This window comes from Pagrus major, chromosome 1, assembly GCF_040436345.1.
Source record: "Pagrus major chromosome 1, Pma_NU_1.0".
Taxonomy (NCBI): domain Eukaryota; kingdom Metazoa; phylum Chordata; class Actinopteri; order Spariformes; family Sparidae; genus Pagrus; species Pagrus major.
In genome coordinates this window covers 3729654-3750772 of record NC_133215.1, presented here as the reverse complement: position 1 = coordinate 3750772, position 21119 = coordinate 3729654, and the positions used below count along the sequence as shown (strand labels likewise).

Here is a 21119-nt window from a genome sequence, read left to right as displayed (position 1 = left end):
ACATAACATGTAATCTATCTATATCTAATCAATACGCGAATGAGGCGTTGAGTGTTATTTGAGAGACTACCCTCCAAACTGCATTTGAAAAAGTGTCAATTTAAAGTTGTATTGGTCAGCGGGGTACGCTTAGTAAGTGACGCCTTTTACGATTAAATTTGGCCTTTTATACTTTTATTGGTGGTGTTATAATATAAGCTGCTCCCAAACAGTTGACACTTTATTGAAATAATCAGCTGTTTGGTGAAATTCGCATCGGCCCATGGCGCTTATTTTCCTTCATTTTTCAATGGAGTTTGGTTTGAATTTCGCCGCGGACAAAAACAAACAAAAAAAAACAAAAAACGCCCATCCAGACATAAGTAGCAGATCGTCGATAGACTTACCGTCGCAGTGATAAGCGAAAGCCAGGCGGACGAGTCGATTAACGATAGCTGTTAACCATCAAAGATGAAAGCGGCGAGCTAGCTAACCAAGCTAACCTAGCTAACCTAGCATGATTTGATGGAGGCTGACCGGTGGGCGGAAAACCACGATGGAGCGGCGACGACAGGCAGCGGCGTAGCTTTTACTGGAAACTGAGCGGCACTAAAACCTCCCCAGCTTGCAAACAGTGAGTAAGGACGGCGGCGAACAGCACGATATGCGGGCAGTGCTGATTTTTAACCGGCGGTGCTACGGAACCGGATCAATCCCGCTAAAAGTTTGCAGCCGCCAGGCCCACTGCCACTAGCGCTAAGTTAGCCGGTTAGCTCGCTTCAAGCATCCTCCTCTAAAATGGAAACCTGTCTGCTTTATCCTGGATTAATGCGCGTCTCCAGTCGTCTCCAAACTAGTCTCAGGCTACAGCTCGTTTGGACTGTCAGCGGAGGAGTATCCAGTGTCGTTTGCGTTAGTAAACACATTAGCTCGCTTCTTTGCTAGCTAATTAGCTGCTGGGGAGATGCTTTACTCCAGAGGGTTAATATTGTCATGGAGATGATAAACCGGATTTAAAGCACTTTAACACATATGCGGCGCCTTTTACAGTAATACGACTGCTTGAATTTCTTTGTTTTTAGCCGTTTGGTGTGCTTGATGATCGTCGTGTTTGACAGACTGAGAGATGACGTGATGTGCAGGTGTATTCCCTCCTGAATCCTCTCAGGTGTGTGACTTTTATCCGCCTGTTTTCAGGTCATGAAGCGGGTTCGCACTGAGCAGATCCAGTATGCCGTGGCTCAGTACCTGAAGCGGAGGCAGTATGTGGACACGGATGGTTCCCTGAAAGGAGCCAAGCTCTTTCAGACAGCTGAGGAGATGGCTGCCAGCCTCACAGGTGAGCTGGGCCGCCTGCACAGATGAAGATGAAAGTGTTGCTATACAGACATTATCTTTCAGATCAGATGAACACCAGCTCTACACCTCATAGGGAAACGTATACTTTTTACTTTTACTCCATTGAATTTATTCAGCAGCTACATTTCCTTTGGTTTTAAGGTACAGAGCATTCTGGTATGATCAAATTTTATAATATGATGCAGTATTATTCATAATCTACATGACCTATTTACCCAGACATGTGTGTTGAGGTATTGTAGCTGATTAGACCTGCTTGACCTGCTTGCAACTACAGTGAGACAAAAGTCTATTAAGTCCAGTTCGCCTACAGCCACACAATCCTGAGCGAAGGTTTAATCAGATAAAACACACACGATACGAAGTACAGTATTAATCCTCCAAGGGTGTCACCATCTATTGACTCTGAGAAGAGCCATTCTGCATCATGAATATTTTGCTCACACTTACATGATGTGTTTCTCGTCTCCTCTTTCTGTTTCTCTGAGCAGTGCAGACAGAGTCAGGTTGTGCCAACATCGTCACGGCTGCGCCCTGCCAGTCCGACCCACAGCAGTATGAGACTCAGTTCTCCAGGCTGCGCTCCTTTCTGTCAGGTATCACCTTCCCCTTCCTGCTGCACAGTCACTGAATTCCTTAGCTGACGATGAGTGTGTGAAATCATATTTATGGGTCATTACCTTGTTTGTCATGACAAAACCCTCAGACTACTTTTTATTTCCTCTCAATCAGAAACAGAAATATCCTGGGCGAAGGAGGTGAGCAGCATCCTCTACCCGCTCTTCGTCTACCTCCACCTGGACATGGTGCACTGCGGCCTGAAGGGGGCAGTAGATGGCTTTTACAGTCGTTTCCACAGTGCCTTTCTTCAGGACAGTGAGCAGCGTGCCACTATAGAGCAGCTCCGCCATGTTCTTACCGCTCAGGATGTAGCAGCCAACCCCAAGCTGAGTGCTTTTCTGGAGCACAAGTACGTGGTTCACCTGACGGAGCCAGCCTACAGCTACCTGCTGCGTTACCTGCAGAGCGAGGACAACAGCGCCCTCTGCAGGGCTCTCAGCACGCACTTGCAGGTGGAGGTCACTGCCTCGAGGCGTACAGACTACCAGCTGTATGGAGCTGCAGGCGGGGCGACAAACGCACCAAACTCCACCTCCTCCTGGGCAGGAGTGGACGGGGCAGAAAGCGGGGAGGGGGTGGAGGTCCCAGCAGGGATCCCACAGAGCGAGGCAGCCCTGGAGGCTCTGCAGGACTGCATCAAGAAAGTCCGGGAAGGCCCCCCCACACTCACCACCGTGTGCTTCTACGCTTTCCACCACACGGAGCAGATGTTGAACACCGCAGAGGTCTCGGCCGACAGCCGGCTGCTGGCCGCCGGCTTTGACAGCTCCACGGTGAAGCTGTGGAGCCTCCGAGCCAGAAAGCTGAAGGCCAAACCGCATCAAGCGGACGTGTCGCTCATCCACCTGGCCTGTGACGTACTGGAGGAGGAAGTGAGTAGACTGAGGGGATAAATATCATCTGATGGTTGTTTTAAATGTGTTGAAGTGTTGTAGTGAAGATTGTGACAGTCAAACGTTCAATATGTCAAACAAAGGAGGCCAAAATCATTGGTTCAGCCATTTTAGTGTGAACGCTGTTTTTTATGTTCTATAATATGTATTAGGTATTTTTGGGCTTTCAACAGTTTGTGGGACAAACCAGGACATTTGAAGATGTCCTCTTGGTCTTTAGGAAACTAAGTTGGACAGTTTTCTCAATCGTTTCTGACATTATATAGACACATTTGTTGACTGAGAATATAATCAACAGCTGGTGTCAGATGTCACATTTTTGCATTGTTTCTCCTCAGGTGGATGAAGAAGACGGCTCCGGCAGCGAGATAAAGACGCTGCGAGGTCACAGCGGCCCCGTGTTTCGCACCGCCTTCCTGACAGACAGCTCCGGCCTCCTCTCCTGCTCTGAGGACACAACTATCCGCTACTGGGACCTGGGCAGCTTCACCAACACGGCGCTCTACCAGGGCCATGTCTACCCGGTGTGGGACGTGGACGTCAGCCCCTGCAGCCTTTACTTTGCCAGCGGCTCCCACGACCGCACGGCCCGCCTCTGGACATTCTCCCGCACCTACCCGCTGCGTATTTACGCCGGACATCTTGCCGACGTCGACTGCGTCAAATTCCACCCTAACTCCAACTACCTGGCCACCGGCTCCACAGACAAGACTGTCCGGCTGTGGAGCACCCAGCAGGGGGCGTCTGTTCGCCTCTTCACTGGCCACCGTGGCCCAGTGCTGTCACTCGCGTTCTCACCTAACGGGAAGTATTTGGCATCCGCTGGTGAGGACCAGAGGGTGAAGCTGTGGGACTTAGCCTCAGGGACGTTGTTCAAAGACCTGCGGGGACACACAGACAGCGTCACCAGCCTGTCCTTCAGCCCGGACAGCAGCCTGGTGGCGTCGTCGTCTATGGACAACTCAGTTCGGGTGTGGGACATCCGGAACTCCCACGGCGGGACGCCAGCCGACGGCTCGTCCAGCGAGCTGGTGGGACTGTACACTGGAAACACCAGCAACGTGCTGAATGTCCAGTTCATGGCCTGCAACCTGCTGCTGGTGACGGGAACTGCACAAGAGAAAGCAGAACAGTAGCCACGGCGATCCGGTCTTTGTGTTTATGTTTGGGAGAAAAGCTGGAATATCTCCAGATGTTTGCTGGAGGATGTTGTCAGCAGTCAGACTGTTGTGTTCTCTGAGAGGTTCACTGTCACCACCTGATGGGAGTCAGACGTTTGTCTTCAGCATAGAACAGCTGCGTTCTTCCAAAACTGGGTTAGATATTCATTTCTAGATGAATGATCATTTGTCTTTGGTTATATTTTCTAATTACCAACACATCTTCTTTAGATGTCAGTATTAAAGAAGTCCTCAGTTCCTCATGTACCCAGTGAGTAAACAGTGTAAAGCTTTGGTTCAGCTGTGTGGTCGGACTGTTTCCTCTGCAGTCAAACAAACGATTTATGATCTAAGAGCATCTTATAAAATATAGTTCTTGTTGGATTAAAAAACAAATCTGCAAAAATCAGTTTGACCCAGAAAGGAGATAAAAATGTTGACATTCCTTCAGCACGTTTCATGTGTAGAAGACAGTCTGACATTTTGAGAAACACACTTGTTCGCTGTTTTACCCAGAGTCATTTTAATCTCTGTGCGTGCACTAAAGAGACCGTTTCAGGATGTGCTTAGCTTAGCTTAGCACAGATAATGGAAACAGGAGGAACTGCTAAATAGCTAAAACACTACCTCGACATTATAATTCTGAAATTGTTAAAAAGACACATGTTGATGAGCTTGAGGTCGTATTTCTCTACTTTCGATTTAGTGAGGCTGACAGTTCTGTCCTGCTTTCATGTTTGTGCGAAGCTAAGCTCAACCCATTCTTTGCTTCTACTGCGGATTAGATACCTGAGTTTTATTAAAGGAAACAAAACTAATATTTATTTGGATACATTACTTTAAAGAATATAAACATGATTTCTGTAAAGAATCCAAAGTTTAGAATATTAAATGTTCTCTAAACACAAGCTGAAATACAACAACTTTGCCCTTAAGTTTTAATTTAAATCGAGGACCACCTGAAGCCCTGAAATGTCTCAGTTTTGACCTGAAACAGTTTAAGACCCACTGCGATGACCAGTCCCAGTTCTGGACTCTTTTATCTACTGGATGCGCTGAGATGAAACTGAATCTTCTGATTTGACTTTGGGTAGGACACCAACGAAGCTTGTTCCCAAAATGTTGGACTGTTCCTTTAAAGTTCTCTTGGTGTCACCTGCCTGACCCACTGAACCTGCCATCTGCTTCCCCACTCTCCATGACTGAAATGCATTTAGCACGTAAGCAACAGTTCAGCCCTCTTCAGACCTGGTGTCATCATCCGTCCTGAGTGATCCGATCACAGGTGGGCAGGTGTGAACGCCCCCAAGATGTACTGAGGACTGATTTCAGCCAGTGAACTAGTAACTGCAATATCACCAGACTCCCTTAACAAATCGTCTGATTTTAAGAGTTGTTGAGTGAGGAGAAACTTTGTGAAACGGCTACGACAAATTCTGAATCATCGGTGCCTTCCTGTAAATTCAGCATTAAATGAAAACAGTAAGTTGTGTGTTTCCTTGTAGAAAGTGTCAGTTTGTGGCAGCATGGCTGCACCAGCCTGTCTGCTTCTGTGTCTGAAGTGCTAAAGTCTGACCTGCCAACATTTAGCAGCTGTTTGAACACACTGTTTACACTGATTTCACCATTTACACTCAATTTATGAAAGAAGAAACATTTTATTGAGGCTAAACATCTCACATTTTACAGTTAATTAACCAATATAGGCAACTTTTTTGTCCCCAGACTCCCTTAAGAAAATGCTCAATTTTAGGAGTTTTTGAGTCGCGGAAACTTTATAAACTTTGACAAACACTGTCAATGACAAATTCTTATTTATGTGGGCCTTCTTGTAAATTTGTCAAATGTTATATGTCAAGTTGTTTCTTTGTGTAAAAAAACAAGTGGTCACTCGAGGCGCATGTTAATGTCAGGTGTGAACTGATGGACGTGAATCAGTCCACTTGTGATCGGATCACTCAGGACGGAGGGTTGTACCAGGTCTGAAAAGGGCCTCAATGAATTTGCTGTTGTGGGACGTTTACAAGAAGAAAGTTTGCATTGATGCCTGTGGAGTTTCATGACTATTCAGAGTTTTAAAGGCTCTCAAAGTTGGAACATAGAAACTAAAGTGAACGAAGGAAGTGGTTGTTTCTTCTCACAGCAGCAGTCACTGCTGTTGTTTTGTCTGAGTCAGCCTGTTATAAGTTTTAAGTTTAAAGAGTGTAAAAAGCCTTGTTGAGGAAATTTCTAAGAATTAAAGGCTGTGCAATGCTTAAAAAGTGTAAATATACTGTATTTTTGTAATATTTTGGCTACCAAGAGTTGCCAGTCAGGTTGTGTTGAATGAGGGCTAAAGAAGCTGCCGTAGAAGCTGATTTAATATTTCTGAATTGTTTTCATAAATTCAAAGTGTGACGAGGATTTTTCTTTTCTAGTTTTTGAATATTTCATTTATAAACTCAACCTGGAATTTGTCCTTTTTATTTCTGTCAGTAAACATTTGTTCCCTCCTGTTGCCCAAAACAAAGAATAAATAACAGAATATATTTGAACGGATGATTCAGTCGGTCCTTTTTTTATTAAACGTGCTGCCTCTCAGCCTGTGAATGTTGTTTCTGCTCCACTGCATTAAAAAACATCCTGATACAGATGCTGTTAAAGCTGACGTATCAGACTGGATAGACGGGACACACATCAACACAACCTTTTAAATCTGGGTCAGCTGGTTATACAGGTCATCTAATCCTTCACTCTGCAGTCTGGTAACACAGATCTCACTGATTCTTGACAAACTGAATATGATATTATCATGATCAGGATGACAGAAAGTTGAGCTAACCTTTAAATAAATACTGTTGATGTTAGAACAGGAACAGTTGACTCAAAAATTAAGATTCAGTCCGATGGTGAAGCTTCGTATGTTTCACGAAACATTTCTGGAGCTTCACAGCAAAACAGTATTGAAGCGTTCTCAACAGCTGAAGTATGGGGACTTTAAAAAACGTTAAAAAAACAACCAGAAAAAAGGAAAACTAACTTCCAGCAATGGTGACAGGTTTAGGATTTGTAATGAGGACGGCTTTTGTCACAATTTAAAATCAGGAAATCAATATAGGGACTGTACGTTATCGAGCGAGTCACTTGTGAGGATATCACCAATTATCCCGTTAATGAAAATTCACCACGATCAGTGTTTTTCATTGTAATCCCTGATAAAATCTTATTTTCTCAAGGGTTAAAGTTCATGTATTTATCATTTTACAACCTCAGGGTTGAGTCCCCTTATACTTCATCACAGAAAACAAAAACAAATGATTATATTTTGAGTGAACAATGTTCAAACCCACAGAAATCCAGTTCACTCAAGGTAACGATGTGTTTTAATTGACTGTGAATTGGCTGTAAGATAGCAAGAAGAGACATACAAGAAGTTACAAAGTAATCTCTGAGCTCTCCTCCCGTCGGATCAGAACAGAGTCTGATGTGACTCCGGGTGTTTATTCCTCCAGACGGTCTGGATCTACAGCTGCAGCTCTGCTCGACACTCTGCAAACATCTTTTCTTGTGTTTTTTGATCGAGCGGCAGAATTAACATACTGTGCGTTTGAGGTCACATTGCATCCAAACATTATGACCATTGACAAATTAGATGTGTGTATAAAGTGCAAGCGAAGCCTCACAGATGATGATCTGACAGAACAAAACACGTAACTCATCTGAAGCTATGTGAGGAATCCAGTGACTCTGCAGCAGGAATGTGGATGTTGTAGGTGACAGACAGAAGAAGTGTAGGTGGCAGGGCGCAGCAGAGACGAGGTTGGCACACCCCGACTGAGAGACAAGAGAGACGGGGGAGGAAGGGAGACACGTAAGATGAACGATACCTCTGTGATCTGTAACCATGAGTGTTTTACGAGCCGATGGGCCCCTGAGCACCGACATGACCCCGAGACAAGACCCCTCTCCTGCTCTGTGAACCCAGACTGAAGCAGTCACTTTGTGTCTTCCTCTTGTCTTTATTGGAAGTCTAAATACTTCTTATTTTGGCGACAGGTGTGGAGCACCTCGTCTGACACACATAGACAGACAACCACATTGCACAGTGTGGTTAAGTCAGTCAACCCCAACCTCACCGGCCTGTCTTTGTGGTGTGAAAGGAAATGTCAGCATCTGGAGACCATGACAACTCCAGTGGTGGATGAAGTTTTTAGATCCTTTACATGAGTAAAACTACGAATACCGAACTGTGTAAAAATACTCAACTACAAGTGAAAGTCATTCAAATGTTTCTGTGTTTTCCTTTTATATCTGATGTTTTTGGATTTATATTAATGCTGCATTAATATGGATGTTGCTTTTTACTGCTGCAGAAGTAAATCCGGTCATCATCTCCTCACCTCCATGCTGATGGAAAGTCAGGTGAAGTTTCTGAAGTGGGTGCACGAGTACAGATACCTGAAAAATACAGTGATGAAGTATTTGTACTTCGTCACTTCCCACCTCTGGGACCACGAAACCACACCTGACTTTTCATCGACAGGTGAGGAGACAAAGACTGAATTTTCATTTTTGGGTGGACTGTTCCTTTAAGAATAACACTATAGAAAACAGCCATTTGCCTCACTGATGGTCTTGTTTGCTTCTGGAGGTCATTTAGAGGCATCAGGATTAAACTGGCACTGTATCATAGCCAGTTAAAAGTCCCTCGCAGAACATTTAAACGAGCAACAACAACTTTTGTGGTTCTTGAAATGCACCAGAACTGAGAGACAGTGAACATTGATATTTAATGGTTCTGTTGGCAAAACCATCAGGAATGAATTGTTTCCTGCAGGGCCAAGCCCAGAGAGCGAGAGAGTGACAGTCAGTCAGCAGGGGCGAGGCTCACTGCCACAGGAGGACAAACCAGTTTCTGTCTGGAGGGTGTGTACCTTCCAGCTCTACCGACCCGACAGGCTCGTCCCTGCATCAACACACTCGACTCGCTCCATCACACAACACCTCACGGCTCCTTCTCCTACTCCACTCACTGAGGTTCTTCCCAGAAGAGGAAGAAGATGCCTCTCCAGTCCACGCTGTCCGGCAGGGGCTCCAGCAAGGCCGAGGACACACAGTCGGATGGGAAGTCGTTCGAGCAGCTGAGGAGTGAATGTCTGCAGAAAGGAGTCCTGTTTGAGGATCCAGACTTCCCCGCCACCGACTCCTCGCTCTTCTTCAGCCAGAGTGTTCCTGTGAATATTGAATGGAAGAGGCCAAAGGTGTGTAGGCACATTACGTTTTTAGATGATAAGTTTCAGGACGCTCTGATCAGACGAGTTCTGGAAATGTCTCGGGTCAAATTCAGCTTGTGAGATGCTGAATGAATGAAATGTTGTGGTTTCTTGGTGAACTGTTGGTCTGATTTGTGGTTGTGTCACTCATGTTTTATGACTGGTGAACACCTGCTTTAATACTCTGGTTGTTTTTATTGTCAGAAACTGGTCATATTCGCACTGAAGTCTTGAACTAAACTCTGGTTCAGTGCAACCTGAATACATGAAACCCAGTTAAGAAGTGGCACTTGGAGTTTTAGCAGCATTAACAGGCAGACAATCAGTAATCACTGATATTATGAATGAATTACGTTTATTTGAAGGTGGTTTTTATTTCCTTCATTATAAGAACCGCAAACAAGCATTAGTCCAGCTGCAGCGGCAGAACCAGTTCTGCTGGAAAACGGTGTAAATAGAAGTCAAGTGCAGGAGCAGTTTCCTCACTTTGAGCTCCGTATGCAGACTTTATTCAGTGTTATGCACTAAAACTGTCTGCAGTAGCTGGTTTTAGCTGATTAGCTTCAAATTAAGACATTTCTTTCACCTTTCTTAATTTTTTTATGAAAGATATTTGATCTTCTTGCTTGTTTTCTGTTAAGCGTTGTCTTTTATGTAACTTAAAATCACTGTTTTACAGGACGTTTACAGCATCCGGGCCTGTTTGCCCTCAGCACCAACCCGACTAAACTCACCACTCATGTTCTGTACAAAGACGACACATTTCTCTGTTGGGCGTTCCTTCAGAGTAAATGCTTCAGCTGCCTGCATTTAGTGTGTGTGTGTGTGTTTTTTGTTCCAGTGACTGAGATTTCAGGCTGATTAATAGACCTGGAATGTGAACACACCTATCAAAGGGACCTGTGTCACCTGTCAACTGTCATTAATATTTTTTTTGTTAGCTAACCTGTTCTTTTCCTGTTTCTCACCTGTTCCTCAGGAACTCTGCGAGAACCCAAAGTTCATCGTAGGCGACGTAAACAGGACAGATATTTGCCAAGGACAGCTTGGTTTGTACACTCAAGTTAAATCTGCATGAAGCATTTTGTCTTTTTCATATGCACATATTTCATTTATTTACCCATGATGCACCTGTTTGTCACCACAGGCGACTGCTGGCTCCTGGCAGCCATCGCATCCTTGACCCTCAAAAAAGACACCCTGGCCCGAGTCATCCCCCACGATCAGGACTTCGACCGCAGATACGCCGGCATCTTTCACTTCCAGGTGATTTCACTGCCGGCTGATTGGCTGCAGACTGAGCGGAGATGGTTTATTGGCTGATGTCTCTGTACTCCTGCAGGTCCTTTTCAGACATTTCAGTGTCCAGTGTGTCACAAATAAACAACACTGGTAAAGAATTATATTAACAATATCAATAGGTTGATAAACTTTTTAAAAAGACAGATGTGACGAGAGGCAGAGAAACTGTAGGTTCACACAGTGGATATTGTGATTTCTCCTCACAAAACAAACGTGTGTGTGTTACAGATAAGAAATAATGAGCTGTATGCAGTGAATTAACAGTGTTGTGTGACACGTGCTGTGTTTCTCCCTCAGTTCTGGCAACACAACAAATGGCTGGACATCGTGGTGGACGACCGGCTGCCGTCGGTGAGAAATGAGCTCATCATGCTTCACTCCGCCTCCAACAACGAGTTCTGGAGCGCCCTGCTGGAAAAAGCCTACGCCAAGTAACTACACCTCATTTTATATCTCCTGAGTGACAGATGACAAATATAAATGCTTTATACTGAGGAGCACAAATGTTCTCAGAAATATCACTGCAGTATTCCCTGTGTGTCCTGACGTCTTTGACGGTCATATAGTGTGAATCTTTACAGTTTTGAGTGATGCGTCTCAACAAATATTGAGATTTTGAGATTACAGATTTACCCAGATATTCATGCCCCCCTCAGGATTTGTGCCATCAGCTAATAATCTTAATTTGTTTGCTGTGTGTAAATTCAAGTTAATCTTTAATGCTGATGTTTGTCCTGTTTATTTCAGACTGCACGGCAGCTACGAGTCCCTGAAGGGCGGCAGCACCATGGAGGCCATGGAGGACTTCACCGGCGGTGTGGGGGAAATATACGAGACCAACAACGCTCCAGACAACCTGTTCTCCATCATGAAGAAGGCCCTGGACAGAGGCTCCATGATGGGATGCTCTATTGATGTAAAGACTTCAACGCTGAGAAAATGTTCTTATTCATACCATTAAATTATTGTTAACCTCTCGTATCAGAGGTTAACTGAGTTCTCCTGTTTCAAACCTCTCTTGTTGTTCTGGTTTCCTTCAGATCAGCAGCTCTGCAGAGTCTGAGGCCAAGACGTCCACCGGCCTGGTGAAGGGACACGCTTACTCCATCACCGGCCTGGAGCAGGTGAGAAATACAAATTATACAAGTTGCATATTGAGGCAGTCAAACACTCTCATTTGAAAGTGTAAAGAAGCCAGTTGTGCAATGAGAAAAGTTTAAGATTGTGTTTTTTTTTCTTCTAAACAATGAGCGAGTAAAGTTGATTTAAAAAAACAAACGTTTTCACTTTGTCTGATTTTCAGGTGAACTACAGAGGAAGGCCGGTCCAGCTGATCCGGGTCAGAAACCCCTGGGGTCAGGTCGAGTGGAACGGCCCCTGGAGTGACGAGTAAGCACAAAGATACTCAGAACACTTGAAAAAATGTGTTACAGAATATAAAAATGTACTTGTAGACATTTTAAAAACCCTCATCTCTCCTATTGGAGCAAAACATCCAGACTGAAAGTCAAACAAATCAATGATGTGACTAAACGTCTTCGCGGTTGTTTTGCTTCTTTTTGTAGGTGATTTATGTCTTTCTGTAGTCATTTTATCATTTTATAGTCGCTATTTCACATCTCTTTAGTTGTTTCGTGTCCATGTAGCATCCGTTCATTCAGTGATTTAATTCAGTCTGGAAAACAAAACATAAGAGGAAAATTACTGTTGCTGTCATCTTGAAATGGGTAAATAAACAAAAGTAATAAATGATCAAACAAAAAACAAACCCCCCAAAAAAAACATTTTAAAGGAGCATTATGTAGTTTTAGAGATAATTTTAATATTTACAATATTAATGAGGTAATAATACAAACTGAGAAACGTTTCCATAAGTGAATTAAGAAGCTGTTCTCAGAGGAAAATAAGGTCCCAGAACACTGTTTGAAGCTAGAAGGGTGGCAGGGTCCTCCACATACTGTATAAACAAAGTAAAACTTGTGTTGTTTATTCAGTTTATTCAGTCATGAAAACAAATAGTTTGTTTATTTAATTGTTTAAGCAGAAAAAAAATCAGTCAGTAAAGATCTTTCTCTTCTGATGAACATTTCTTCAACAAAACTACAGAGTGCTCCTTTAAAGCACTTTTGAAATTGACAATTAAGTTTGTTTTTTAAGGAATTTGCCTGAGGATTTAAGCGGCTTTCCAAAAGCAACTTTTTTATTTGAGACGACCTCCTCACACCAAAAAAAGACCATTTCCCTATTTAGCTGTTTATATAAAGTAAATATAAAGTTTTTTCTCCAGATTTAACAGATTTAAAACAATGCTTCAAATGAAAAACATTAATTAATTAATGTTTGTTAGCATGTTGTTGTCACTTCTCTAACAGATCGTTTTCTCTGTTTCAGTTCCAGAGAGTGGAGTTATGTCGACTCGGCGGAAAAAAATCGCATCCTGCAGAATTCAATGGATGACGGTGAATTCTGGTGAGTGAATGAATCCGGTCCAGTTAAAGAATTAAAGACTAACAAATACTTTTTAATCACAACTTTGTCTAAGTATGTTTGCATGCAAAAAAACATTGTACTTTTTACTGCACAACAGTTACTTTGCAGACTACTTGAATCATCAGAGCTTATTTTTAAATTATTTTATCGACAATCGGATTAAAATAAAACCCTGATTCTGACAATCAGAAAAATGCTGAATGTTGACCCATAGTATACATTATATACCTACATGTACTACTTTTGATACTTAAGTACATTTAATATCAGATTCTTTAAGACTTTTACTCAACTACTGTTTGTGTGGGTGGCTTAAGTAATACTTTAACACGATATCTTGACTTAACTCAAGTATGACCTTTGAGTACTTTTTACAACCCTGGCTAAACTCGGAGGCGATGTGTTTGGAGCTCATGTGACGAAGCTGAATTCCCCGTATTTGGAGATGACGGTGATTGTGTTTGTGACTTCAGGATGGAGTTTGAGGACTTCAAGAGGAACTACAACAAGGTGGAGATCTGCAACATGACCCCCGACTCCCTGACCGACAACACAAAGCGCCACTGGGAAGTCAACGTATTTGAAGGAAACTGGATCCGCGGCGCCACCGCTGGAGGCTGCAGGAACTTCATCGGTGAGACCCCGAGACATGAGAAGACTATTTTATATGTACTAAATTAGTGTAAATAACTAAGGACATAGATAACTTTTAGTTTTTAGGAGTTTAATGCTCCTGTTTCTCTCAGGCAGGGTTATTTCGAGGTCACAAAATGGCATTTTTTCCCCAAGCACCTGGATTTTTAATTAGAAAAACTAGTGGGGGCAGTTACAGTTCATGTGCAGGCTTATTTTTGTATTAAAAAATTCAGGCAGGAAAATTTAACAATTCAGTGTCTATAGATCAATGTAAGAAGCACTAACATAGCTTCTGACTAGAGTAGCTAGTGAGAGTAAATTGAATTTTAGTTTTTTAGTTTTTTTATTTGATTGGTTGCTTTTTGGCCTTAAACTGTTCAAAAGTCAAGTTATTTCAGTTGGTGTTTTCATCCCAGACTTCAATCTAAATCTCTGCATCTTCGATCCACAGACACATTTTGGACCAACCCACAGTTCAAGCTGCAGCTGGAGGACGCTGATGATGATGATGATATGTGCAGCGTGGTGATCGCTCTGATGCAGAAGAACAGACGAAAGCTGAGGAAGGAGGGTCTGGACCTGGAGACCATCGGCTTTGCAGTGTACGAGGTCAGAAGGAAGCCCGACAATCTTTTAATGGTGTTACTTTTTTTGAAAAAGCAACACTGTTTTGATAAACAAGGTTTAAAATCTACACTCAAGTGTTTCCTGATAGTGATGTAGCTGATAGTGAAAGTGAAATGCAGAATTATTGTTCATGTTATGTTCATGTTATTATAATTATGTAGTTACTTCAGTAATATTTATACTTATATATAAGTCTCATTGAAATCAATTGGGACATACAAGATGGTATCATCAGCATAAAAGTGGACCTTGTGTGGATGCTTGTGGAACACCCCAAGCCATTTAAAGATAAAATATGTAACATTTCTGCATCATAATGTCTAAAAACGACTGAACCTTTGTTTTACATTGTGTTGAATTGTGTACTTACATTATCCCGAATGTTTCCAATAATATTCCAAGTTGAAGTTGCTTTTCATTTTGTCGCCTTTTACTAAAACTTCTGGGGAAACATCAGATGATGATGATACAAAGTTTCAGAAAGATTAATTGGACCTTGAGGTAACATTGTTTTGTCAATGAATCATCTCCTTATTTTTTAAATAAACTAAGAATCCTGCATCTATCAGCTTTGTACTTCCATCACATTCTATTAATAATCATCACTTAGAAACTTAAGTGTTAATTATCATGTAACACTTTAAAACAGAATAAATTAAAGTCCTTTTCTTTCTGTCTCTGTCTGTTCAGGCTCCAGATGAAGTGGACCAAGTGGGGAAAGATTTCTTCCGTTACAATGGCTCCAAAGCTCGCAGCAGGACCTACATCAACATGCGGGAGGTGTCGGAGCGCTTCACAATGCCTCCTGGGAAATACCTGCTGGTCCCCACCACCTTCAAGCCCCATCATGAGGCCGACTTCCTTATCAGGATCTTCTCTGAGAAGCAGGCCAAAGCTCTGTGAGTGCTCAGCTTAGAGATAAAGTTTTAAATGTTATTTAAAGGTGTAATATGTAAGAATTTAAGTTTAAAAACATTTGAGAATCAACTAAAATTATACACAGAATGCAAATAAATTAGAGTTCTGACATTATTTCAAAGACGATGATGTATTGTGTTGCAGAGATATCCACTGAAGTTTGCATGCTAACCAGCTAGCCCCAGCCCGCTGTTTTTCATAATACCACTCCCAGCTCTCAGTCCAGCCTGCTAGCTGCATGGCTAACTGAGCCAACTAGCTAACAACATGAGTTAGCAGCAGTTAGCTTTTACTCTGGTGATATGCTGCCCTTCGAGAGGTGGCCAACTCTTACACATTTCACCTTTAATTTGAAATAACTAACTAACTTAGAAGCTTCAAGATCATAACGAAGGAATAAAGTCTGAAGTTCTCTCCTGTCTGTTGACGTTTTATTTTTTCCACTAAGCCTTTCATGAATCAAATCACAACTCACATTTGTGTGGTTCTCCTCCACAGGGAGATGGGGACCACGATTGATGCTGACCTCCCAGATGTAAGTAGATCACCCAGGATTTGAATGTCAGTCAATCAACCAGTCAGTCCTGTCTGTTCGTACTGATGTGCTGCTGTTTTGTTTCCTCCAGCCGGCCCCACCCAGCGAGCCAGAGGAGGAATCAGACGAGGAGAAAGGCCTGAGGAGGCTGTTTGAGCAGCTGGCTGGTCCGGTAAGAAAACCTGCAAAAAGTTTCACCTGCAAAATTACAGACTGAGTAACACTTATTCTTAATAATAACAATGAATCCAGTGGCTCTGTGTAATTGCGGTAACAAGAGAAGAATTATCAGCAGCCCTGCAGCTCCACAGAGTCTTTTGTAGCTCTTTTTAGCTTATTGTTTTGGTTTTAGTACTGTTTGGCTCAGAAAGCAGATTTCATCAACAAGCTCTGATAAACCGATCGTACACTACCTGCTCAGCATCAACAGCAGGGCTAAAAGAGAGTGAATATCCATCCAATCTTTTATAGAGTTGAGACAATTTAGTAAAACAGAGAATTGAATATCATCTGCATAACTATGGTAGGAAATCTCTTTTTCAGCCTCCAAATGGCTAAAACATTGTAAAATCAGCTATAATATTATGCAATGATGGGATCTGGATGATTTTCTGAAACTTAAGGGTCCAAACATTTATTTCCATCGAGCAACAAATATGAATTTAGGGTTAAATACTGTAAACTCAGATTTCTAGATAACCAGTGTTCCCAGATAGGCAGGCGTTGTGTTCTGCATGAAATTAAAGTTTTCATGTCAACCCTGGTTTTTCTACAGGACCGGGCGATCTCTGCCAGAGAACTCCAACAGATGCTGAACGGCGTCCTCAGCAGACGTAAGTGAGCTTTTTTCTCACTTGTTGACGAACTCAGTCTTTTGTTTAATATTTATTCTACACAGATTATTCTTCTCACTATTTGTGAAAACATGAGCACTTTGTATTCACTGCTCTGACAGCCTGCAGGCCTATTTCTTGGCTCTGAGCAGCTGTTAGGCAACTATCAGAGACTCCAGGAAGTCAATACTCCCAGCTAAGAGTTCTGCATGTAACCCTTGGAAAGGAGCCAGGATAGCAGTTTTACAATCTCCAGTCGTTGTACTGTGTGTTACGGTGGCCCTGAAGTGCAAATCACAACAGCAAAAAGGATCAACAACAAATAGGACAACATAAATGCAAATAACATCACAAGGGCAACTCTGAAGACCCAACAACAACAACAAAACAATAGGACAACATAAAGCGCAAATAGGACAACAGAACAACAAATACATCAAAGCAACGTCAAATAACAAAACACAACAACTCAAATGTTTTTCCATTTGCTGTTATGTTTTCCTAAATGCCGTTGAGATTTGCATGTCAGGGCCACTGTAAAAACCAAACCTAAGTGACTAAATATCTGGAGTCATCATGAAATGTTACTGAATTTATTTGCTGATGATGTTCAATTGTTTTTATCTGTTTAATCTTCAGGAAGGGAAGTCAAATTTGACGGTCTGACTCTCGGCACCTGCCACAGTATCATCAACCTGATGGACGTATCCTTCCACATTACTGACCGACTTGTTGTTCTTTGTCCATAGTTATTCCTTGAAATAAGATTTTAAAACACAACGTTTATTGGATATTATAGTGAATAGAACAGCATGATTATGAAATAATGGATAAACTGATTACCACAGTGTGAAGTTTTGTCCTTGACAGTAAACCAGGTGGACAACTCAGGAAAGATCGAGTTCCAAGAGTTTAAGGTCTTCTGGGAAAAGATGAAGAAGTGGATTGTACGTGTTGATTTATGTGGTAAAACTGTGAATCAGTGGTGGAAGAAGTACTCAGATCCTGTGACTAAGAGTGAACAGATCCTGAGTAAATGTACTTAGTTACATTCCTGTATTAGCTGCTCTAAATCAGCTCTGATGGTGGTGTTTTCTGAGTGTAGTTCTTCAGGCTGTTGAAGTTGAACTTCTGTCGTTGCAGATGCTCTTTTTGTCCTTCGACACCGACCGCTCAGGCAAGATGTCCTCCTACGAGCTTCGCAGCGCTCTCAAGGCTGCAGGTGAGAGTCGACCCAATGCTGTTTAGACTTAGTGCAAAACTCTTAAAGGGCAACGCCGCCAATTTTACACATTAAAGTGTGTTTACAAGGCTTAAGGAGTACTGCTGCATATGTGAATACTATGAAGCCTTTTGTGGCTCCAGAGGAAGCCAAGTCAAACCTATTTCCCATATATATTTTCCATGTGTTTAACATGTTCCTTAATACAAGAAAGGTTAACATATACATGAATGTGCTATATAATCAATGTGTCATCCATTCAAATATTCAGTTTTTCAAAATTTCAAGTTCTGTTCAAAATTAGTTAGGGATATTGGGATATCTATATTTCACTTGATTGTTTATCTATATCCCAATATCCCTCACTAATTTTAAGGTAGTTACATAAGAATAACATGTCATAGCAGCTGTATTAATTTAAGTAAAAGTGATAAAAGTCGTATTGCAACAACTAACAGAGGTGATAGAAGCAAAAGCACTGCAGCCCATAAAAATAAGAAGGCACATGCTTTTGAAAAAGATTCAGTGTTTGGATGTGTTTGGGTCTAAAAGGCTCACGTTGCTGATTTGTTCCCATGAAGGCATGCAACTGAACAACCAGCTCCTGCAGCTGGTCTGCCTGAGGTTTGCTGACGACAACTACGACATCGACTTCGACGATTACCTCACCTGCATCGTCCGTCTGGAGAACATGTTCAGTACGTAAACGTTACAATAAAACCGTCAACTAGATCTCCAGTAACTAACTACATTAAGGCCTCAAAATGATCCAAGTACAAACGAACAACTCATCCTTAAGTGAAAGTTCAGCCGTCATGTCCTCCCCTCATGCTGATGGAAAGTCAGGTGAAGTTTCGTGAAGTGTAATGAGCAGCTGAAAAAACATCAAATGGCTCCTTACAGCTCGTCTGCTGTAATCCAAGTCTTAATCTGAGTCTCCAGAAGCCCCGAGATCCCAAATTGATTTGAAAAGATGTTATTTACACTCTTTTTAAGATGAAAACACACATCAGGGGTGTAAATAACATCTTTTCAAATCAGTTTAAGCTCTCGGGGCTCCTGGAGACTCGGATTATGCTGGATGAGCTTTATGGAGCCATTTTATGTTTTTTTTTTTTGGTTGCTTGTTACGCTTTACGAAACTTCACCTGACTTTCCATCAGCATGGGGGTGAAGAGGCAACGACTGAAATTTAATTTTTTGGGTGAACTGTTCCTTTAAAAGCATAACTTGCCACTTTGTGCTGACTGAACTTCTTTCTGTCAACCAGGAGTTTTTCAGGCTATGGAGCAATCCAGGAGGGGTAGTGTGAACATGAACATCATGCAGGTAAATCCACCTCCTTTATTCTCAGCGGGATCTATTTCAGGTCCTGTGATTGTTCTTCTCGTCACAAGCTTTGTTTCGCTTCATGTTTTCTCCTTTAACTTGACCAAATTCATCGTGTAATGTTCAGTTCAGTGCAACGCAGTTATTTTTATTTCATTTTATCTTCATCTCACAGTTCCTCCTGCTGTCGATGAATGTCTGAGGAGACGCTGAAAGCCACCAGAAGATCAAAACACAACAGATGGCCGTAATGTGCAGTGTGCTGAGTATTCAGGCTGAAATATGACTTTTGAATATGCTTTTATTTTTTATGTGTCAGGATCTCAACATGTATCTCCTTTTCTGAGCAGGTAATGTGAGACACTGTCTGTTACTGACTCGTGGGGATCAGGTGCTGCAGTTTGCAAAACATTGTTTATTTTATTTTCCTTCTGACATAAATGGAAATACGTTTTGAATAAAACTTCTGGCTCTGAAATGATTGACAGGTTTTTGTGATTAGAAGATTCAGATTCATTGAATGCTTTGGTGTTTATTTATGATTTTCCACATTGCTTTTAACTGGAGTTTTCATGTCAAATGATCAATTAAAGTATTAATGGATTATTCATTTTATTTAATAAAGTAATCAGTTGTAAACAGCAGATGGCAAACTTGAGCACCATCATATTACAGGTCAAAGCAGCCACGTCAACTACAGTCAACAACAGCATGGAGAGGAAGAGGGACAGAAATTCCCCAGACTCCATTATAAAATCTCCCAATTCTATGAGTTGTTGAGTAAGAAGAAACTTTACAAACTTTTTTAAATGCTGTCAACGTCAAATTCTTAATTATTTGGACCTTCTTGTAAACTCGGCATATGTTACAGCCTCGTGTAAGGGGGTGCTGCAGCCCCCTCAGCACCCACGAGTTCCCGCATCCATGTGTATACTGATGCATTGATGTGTTCCTCAACTGAATGTTGCAGCTGGTAAATGTGTGACTCATTTTAAAGGAGAAATATTCTGCTCATTTTTAGGTTCATGATTTTATTTTGGGTTACTGCCAGAATATGTTAACATGCTTTAATGCTCAAAACACATGAGTTGTCTCCTACTGTCCAGTGCTGCAGCTCTGTCTGAAACACTGTTTTAGCTTCAGTCTCTTTATGTTATTATTGTATTCTCTGGGTTGATCGATTAGCGGCCTGGCCAATTATTAGATCTGATAATAAATGCATAAATTCAAGTGCAGTACTTGAGTAAATGTACTTAGTTACATTCGACCAGTGTTACATGTTTCCTTAAGTTGCAACCACAATAGGGGATGTTTAGATAAAACAGACAATAAGTCTTAAGAACATAAAAATGAGAAACATGCAGGAGTGTCGGTGTGACAGCAGGTTGTCGACTGGGTTCATGACTGAACTGGAAAAACTGGATCTGCAACATTTCACTGCAGTAATGCTTCAGGTCAAGTTTGGAAAAACACCAGAGTGAACGTATTCATGTTGGCTGGAAAACACTTTTCTCAGCAGAGTCCAAGAGATCTTATTAAAAATGCTAACGAGGTTTACACCCGTGCATTTTCTAAGAACCTATTCTGGGTTAGCCATCAGCTCCCAGCAGTGGTGGAGGAAGTATCAGGATCATTTACTTAAGTAAAAGTACTGATTTCACACTGCACCACTCCTTCAGCCAGGGTTTTAGAAATAAAATCAGAAAAAAGTTGCCCATTAAACTGTAATTAAAGAGCAATTTGTTTATTCCCTTGACTGTGCACTTTAATTTTTGAATTTTTTCTGTCCTGCAAAAAACATGTATTTTCCAAACACAAACACTTTTCATTATTTTCAGCATTGTGACGATGCATTTTCAGATAATCCAGCAGGTTTTTTAATTGATTATTGAGCCAAAGACACAGGAGAAATAACACGGCAGAATAATATCATGATTAGGACATAATCAAGTCTTTATTTGTT

At 41.9% G+C, this 21119-nt stretch overlaps 3 protein-coding genes across 3 annotated transcripts in view; 2 read left to right on the top strand and 1 right to left on the bottom strand.

Moving 5' to 3' along the window:
• nup133 (nucleoporin 133) overlaps nucleotides 1–21119 on the bottom strand; it is a 426297-nt gene that overhangs the window by 13458 nt on the left and 391720 nt on the right. The gene's annotated exons all lie outside the window — the stretch shown is intronic.
• taf5l (TAF5-like RNA polymerase II, p300/CBP-associated factor (PCAF)-associated factor) lies at nucleotides 485–6546 on the top strand. The gene is made up of 5 exons (XM_073478965.1): nucleotides 485–613; nucleotides 1177–1318; nucleotides 1830–1934; nucleotides 2071–2831; nucleotides 3191–6546. Exons 2-5 carry the CDS (start codon nucleotides 1180–1182, stop codon nucleotides 3986–3988), a joined length of 1803 nt encoding a protein of 600 aa, XP_073335066.1. The 5' UTR covers nucleotides 485–613; nucleotides 1177–1179; the 3' UTR covers nucleotides 3989–6546.
• Nucleotides 8973–19769, top strand: capn9 (calpain 9). The gene is made up of 20 exons (XM_073463459.1): nucleotides 8973–9252; nucleotides 10244–10313; nucleotides 10412–10530; nucleotides 10864–10997; nucleotides 11314–11482; nucleotides 11607–11690; nucleotides 11870–11955; nucleotides 12958–13035; nucleotides 13530–13690; nucleotides 14144–14301; nucleotides 15010–15218; nucleotides 15736–15772; nucleotides 15864–15944; nucleotides 16548–16605; nucleotides 17245–17309; nucleotides 17484–17552; nucleotides 17749–17827; nucleotides 18409–18525; nucleotides 19098–19156; nucleotides 19332–19769. Exons 1-20 carry the CDS (start codon nucleotides 9052–9054, stop codon nucleotides 19356–19358), a joined length of 2061 nt encoding a protein of 686 aa, XP_073319560.1. The 5' UTR covers nucleotides 8973–9051; the 3' UTR covers nucleotides 19359–19769.

What these genes read in the sequence shown, in the direction of transcription:
- taf5l (XM_073478965.1), top strand. Translation starts at nt 1,180, where the DNA reads ATGAAGCGGGTTCGCACTGAGCAGATCCAGTATGCCGTGGCTCAGTAC. An exon ending in GATGGCTGCCAGCCTCACAG is followed by an intron (nt 1,319 to 1,829) that starts GTGAGCTGGGCC and finishes TTCTCTGAGCAG; the next exon opens with TGCAGACAGAGTCAGGTTGT. An exon ending in GCTGCGCTCCTTTCTGTCAG is followed by an intron (nt 1,935 to 2,070) that starts GTATCACCTTCC and finishes CCTCTCAATCAG; the next exon opens with AAACAGAAATATCCTGGGCG.
- capn9 (XM_073463459.1), top strand. Translation starts at nt 9,052, where the DNA reads ATGCCTCTCCAGTCCACGCTGTCCGGCAGGGGCTCCAGCAAGGCCGAG. An exon ending in ATGGATGACGGTGAATTCTG is followed by an intron (nt 13,036 to 13,529) that starts GTGAGTGAATGA and finishes TTGTGACTTCAG; the next exon opens with GATGGAGTTTGAGGACTTCA. An exon ending in CAGCGCTCTCAAGGCTGCAG is followed by an intron (nt 17,828 to 18,408) that starts GTGAGAGTCGAC and finishes GTTCCCATGAAG; the next exon opens with GCATGCAACTGAACAACCAG.